The following is a 5504-nucleotide window of genomic DNA, read 5'->3' on the forward strand; positions in this document are numbered from 1 at the left end:
AAAAAAAAAAAAAAAAAAAAAAAACCTAATGTACTTACAATGTAATATCTTACATATTTTGACTATATGACAAGAAGTTCAGCTAAGCCCCAGGAAGTACAGGGTCACCCTCATCTGAGATGTGCAGGATTGCAGGGGAATGTATTTGGGGGAGCTCAGAAAGTGGCACATACGAGGTAGAGATGCCTGTTAGGTGTCCCAGCAGAGAAGTGAGGGGACAACTGAACACAGGTTTCTAGACCTCAGGCCAGAGGTCTGCAGGGGACATGGAGACAGGTAGATGGGGTTCAAAGCCATGAGATGAGATGATAAGGAATGGTAGTGTGTGTGGACAGAGATGAGAAGAGTTTTGAGATTTAAGCCTATTCAACATCGGGAAACCCAGTCTGTACTAAAAAATTAAAAAATTACTCGGGTGTGGTGGTGTGCACCTAGAGTCCCAGCTACTCGGGAGGCTGGGGCAGGAGGACCTCCTGAGGCCAGGAGTTCGAGGCTGCAGGAAGCTATGATTGCACCATGGCACTCCAGTCTGGGTGACAGGGTGAGACTGTCTTAAAAACAAAAACAAAAATGAAAAAGACCTAAATCACGGAACACTCCCACGTTCAGAGAACACAGCTTCAGGAGATACCAGCAGAGGAAACTGGTAAGACAAAAATCTGAAACAAAGTAATCAAATAAATTTAGAGCTAAGAAAAAAGAACAGGGAATGATCAGCTGTGCAACATGTTGCTAACTCGAAAAGATGAGGATAGGAAATTCAAAATTGGACTTCGAAACACAGAGGTCACTGGTGCAGTCTGGGAAAAAAAGGATCAAAGGAATGGTGGAGGTGAAAGCTTAATTGGAAGGGGGTAAATCAAGAACTTGAGGCAAGACTGGAGACAGAGTATATAAACAAGATTTTAGTGTACTGTGTTCTCAAATGGAGCATTGAAGAGGGGGTGCTAACTACAGGGAGAAAGGTAATTAATAGAATATTTTTTGTTTTAATCATGGAGGAGTAGCAAGAAATAAAGACTTCATTCTGTGCCTTTTTTTTTTTTTTGAGACACAGTCTCACTGTTGCCACCCAGGCTGGAGTGCAGTGGTGCTATGTCAGCTCATTGCAACCTCCACCTCTGGGGTTCAAGTGATTCTCCTATCTCAGCCTCCCGAGTAGCGGGAATACAGGTGCGCGTCACCACGCCCAGCTAATTTTTGTATTTTTAGTAGAGGTGGGGTTTCACCGTGTTGGCCAGGCTGGTCTGGAAGTCCTAGTCATAAGTGATCTGCCCACCTTGGCCTCCTAAAGTGCTGAGATTACGGGCATGAGCTACCGCACCCAGCCAGCGTGTCTGTGTGTGTTTTAATGGACAATACCTCCACGTGGGTACACTAACCAAAGTAATTCTCTGAAGTAAATATTGGTGATGCCACAGAGAAAGGATGCCACATTGTCCTGAGATTGTGAGTAGGGCTGGCACATGGTGCACAATTGCAGGGTCAGCAACAGCCAGGGGGAGGGACAGACCATTCCCAGTTACTACAGAGTAGAGATAGCAGGCCCTGAGACAGGTGGGTGGGCTGGTTGGAGATCTCTTCCCTTTACCGTTTGAGGTGGAAATGTACACGTGTTTTTTCCCCTGCTGAACAGTTCTCTGGCACACTCCCAGCTGGATGACCTACAATGTAACTCAATTTGGATAGTATCTACCTGGAGATAGAATCAGATCCCAGTTAAGGATTCAGTCCCACATGACTGCCCCTCACTTCAGATACGGATAAAATTAACGGTTTCCAAAACCCACTCCTCTGTTTTGATTTGCTAGGACGGCTCTTACATCTATATCCTTTGTCATAACCTTCATAACCAATAGTAAACCTAAGTAAAATTTTCTCTGAGTTCTGGGAACCATTCTACCAAATTGATGTGAGGAGGCCGGGCAAGGTGGCTCAAACCTGTAATCCCAGCACTTTGGGAGGCCGAGGTGGGCAGATCACCTGAGGTCTCAAGAGCTCAGGACCAGTCAGGCCAACATGGTGAAACCCTGTCTCTATTAAAACTACAAAATTAGCCAGGTGTGGTGGCGGGCACCTGTAATCCCAGCTACTCGGGAGGCTGAGGCAGGAGAATCGCTTGAACTCAGTAGGCTAAGGTTGCAGTGAGCCCAGATTTTGAGCCCCTCTCCTCTCCCAGTTTCTCTCCTTCTTCCCTCTGTTCCTTCTTTTCCACCTGATCTGCTCCATCTTGCAATTTTTTCCCTTTTGTTGCTCTTTCTCTCCAATCTTTTGATTGTCTCCAATCTCCATATATTTCTGCCTCTTTCTTCTCCCATCTGTGCTCCTCCTGTTAAATTCTCTCTTCTCTGTTACGCCCCCTTCTCCCCACTGTCTGGCAACCTCAGATCCCTGGGGTGGTTCTCCCTCTGCTCTCCTTGTCACCGACTGCCCCCTCTTGCTGTCCCTGCACCACGCTGCTCAGTCTGCCCTGGCTCCAAATCCCTCCTCCTCTCCCCAACTTTGTCTGAAGAGCCTCCCCCTTTGCTGCCCCTCTCCCTACCTTGCAGTCCTTCATCTGTCTAGAAATACAACTTTTCTCTACATTTCTCCAGTTGCTTTTCTCTCCCTGCTACTTCCTGGGGTGCTTCTTTCACTTTGCAAATCTCTCACCGTCTCTCTACGTTGCCGTCTTGATATGGATCTCCTTCATTATTTTCTCTCTAAATTTTTCTGTTTCCTCTACCTCGCTCTCCATCTCTTTCACTACACATTCACAGGGAGGGGACTGGAATAAAATGCCCACCTCCTCAAGAGCACAGTTTCCAATGGGAGGAATTTGGGACAGAAGAACACTGGGTGCCCTACGATAGGTCCCGGCCACCTCCCCCAACACAGGATCAGGAGAAGTCGTGACTGCGAAGAGGCCTGGGGACAGAAGGGTCCAGCCCAAGGAGGTCTAGAGCGGCAGGCAGATCAGGGGTGGGGTCTGCAGAATCTGCAGGACAAGCAGAGGACACGGCCCCTCCCGATTTGCGGCTGTGGCGCTGCGCCCCCAGGGGCCGACAAGGGCGAGGCTCGGGACCCGGAGGGCGTGGATCGGGCTCGCAGGTGGGGACTTTACGTGGCGCGGGGCTAGCGGAGGGGTCACTGAAGGGTTTCAAGCAGGAAAACGACGCGAAAGCAGCTGCCGACGCGGCCCTACGGCAGAACGACCGCGGACAGAACCAGCCCTAGGGCGATTTTAACACACAGGGAAGCGAACCCCGGTATTCTGATGGGACGCGTGAATTTACTCGGGGTGGAGGGAGCGGTGCGGGGATTTCAAGGTCTGTACCGCCCCCCACATCCCGGGTACAGAAGCGTGAGGGCACCGCTAAGCGAACACTTAATCTAAACAAAGGAAAACTCACGCGCCGCAGTTGCGCCATCTCTCCACGCCATCCACTTCCGGGTCTGCAGGCGACTGCGCGCGGACCCAGAGGCCAGGCCTGGGCGGGGCCAGCGAGGTGGTGGGCGGGGCCTGAATGCTTATGGGCAGGGCCTGCGCTTCCCTCCTCCTATCTCTGGGCGTGTCTCGCTTTTCCGGAGTTTGCAAGCAACACTTGCCAGTCAGGCTGGAGCCGCTCCACGGTTTGTGACCTGGGATCTCACTAGGAGGGTCAACGTCTGTTGTTTGGATCCAGGAAAGTTCCCACAATTAAAATTAAGGAATTCAGGCCGGGCGCGGTGACTCACGCTTGTAATCCCAGCACTTTGGGAGGCCGAGGCGGGCGGATCACGAGGTCAGGAGATCCAGATCATCCTGGCTAACACGGTGAAACCCCGTCTCTACTAAAAATACAAAAAAATTAGCCAGGCATGGTGGCGGGCGCCTGTAGTCCCAGCTACTCGGGAGGCTGAGGCAGGAGAATGGTGTGAACCCGGGAGGCAGAGCTTGCAGTGAGCCGAGATCGTGCCACTGCACTCCAGCCTGGGCGACAGAGCAAGACTCCGTCTCAAAAAAAAAACAAAACAAAAAAATAAATAAAATTAAGGAATTCAATTAAAATTTAGAAATGTAATTGAAAAACCCTTAAATTGCCTGTGAAAGGAATGCAAACTAAAATACAATATGCAAACTCAGCCTGTGCGGAATGTGTAATTTCATGCTGATGCCCCACAGAATAGCATAGAAATCCTCTCCATTTCTGTTCCCCGTTCACTCTGGAGAATAGAGTTCCAAAGAGTTTCCTAGGGACACCTCTGGGGCGTGGAGGGATAAGGCCAGTGAGAAGTCAGGTGTTGCTTTTAAAAAAGCAGTGGAGGCTGGGCGAGTGGCTCACGCCTGTAATCCCAGCACTTTGGGAGGCCGAGGAGGTCGGATCACTGGAGGTCAGGAATTCGACACCAGCCTGACCAAAATGGAGAAACCCCGCCTCTACTCAAAATACAAAAATTAGCCGGGCGTGATGACACACGCCTATAATTCCAGCTACTTGGGAGACTGAGGCAGGAGAATTGCTTGAACCCTGGAGACGGAGGTTGCAGTGAGCCGAGATCGCCATTGCACTCCAGCCTGGGCGACAAAAGCAAAACTCCGTCTAAATAAATAAATAAGCAAAAGCTTTTAAAAGTACATGTAAATTACTTTTTCCTTTCACTTGTTCTATTCCACACGAGTTATTTTAAACACCTTTGAAATATGCTTAGGTCAATATTTTCTAAAAATACTGTAATTTCAGATTCACTTTAGGTGCATTCTGAAAGTAATAAGAAAACATACTTTTTATTTAAAAATTGTCATCTCTTTTAAATCTTGTTTGTTTTCGTTTCTCCAATGTCCTGGCACCTCTAGATAATAAAGCCCTTAAAATAGTCTTCGGAAGACAATTGTTATTTATTGATCTAAAGAATAATTCTGCAGTAATTCTAAGTGTATTTGGTAGGCAGATTATTCTTTTATAGAACCGTGATAGAAGTAAAACTAGATTATCAAATTTTAAATAGCCTTACATCTGCCGGCAATAATTTTATGGCAATATTTTTGAATTAACAGGTACTAATAAGTATGTTTTTCTGTCATATCTCACCCCCCCAACTTTTTTTTTTCTTAAGACAGAGTCTCACTCTGTCACCCAAGCTGGAGTACAGTGGCACGATCTTAGCTCACTGCAACCTCCACCTCCTGGGTTCAAGCAATTCTCCTGCCTCAACCTGTCAAGTAGCTGGGATTACAGGTGCGTGCCACCACGCCTGGCTAATTTTTGTATTTTTAGTAGAGATGGAGTTTTGCCATGTTGGCCAGTCTGGTCTCAAACTCCTGACCTCAGGTGATCATCTGCCCACCTTGGCCTGCAGAGTACTGAGATTACAGGCGTGAGCCTCTGGACCTGGTCTTAGATCCCTACTTTTGGATCCCTTCATCCATCTTGAAGTATGATCATGTTTAGATATGAAAATGAACATATTTAAAATATTAGCAGGTTAAAATGAGAAGAATATAGTGATGTGTCACAAAGATGGATACGAGATGACATATCAGC

At 47.8% G+C, this 5504-nt stretch overlaps 1 protein-coding gene across 3 annotated transcripts in view; it reads right to left on the bottom strand.

Moving 5' to 3' along the window:
- Positions 1-5504, bottom strand: part of ZNF766 (zinc finger protein 766) — a 47289-nt gene that overhangs the window by 22235 nt on the left and 19550 nt on the right. The window contains exon 4 of one of the 3 annotated variants that reach the window (XM_011965852.1): positions 5061-5137. Coding sequence is in view for 2 of the 3 variants with exons in the window: in XM_011965856.1 (XP_011821246.1) it covers positions 3393-3423 (31 nt within the window). In the remaining variant the exon portion in view is untranslated. Of the gene's footprint in view, positions 1-3392; positions 3653-5060; positions 5138-5504 lie in introns of those variants that run through there. The other 2 variants (XM_011965856.1, XM_011965851.1) reach the window with 2 other exon arrangements.

This window comes from Mandrillus leucophaeus, unplaced genomic scaffold (assembly GCF_000951045.1).
Source record: "Mandrillus leucophaeus isolate KB7577 unplaced genomic scaffold, Mleu.le_1.0 Scaffold74, whole genome shotgun sequence".
In the NCBI taxonomy this organism is placed as follows: Eukaryota; Metazoa; Chordata; class Mammalia; order Primates; family Cercopithecidae; genus Mandrillus; species Mandrillus leucophaeus.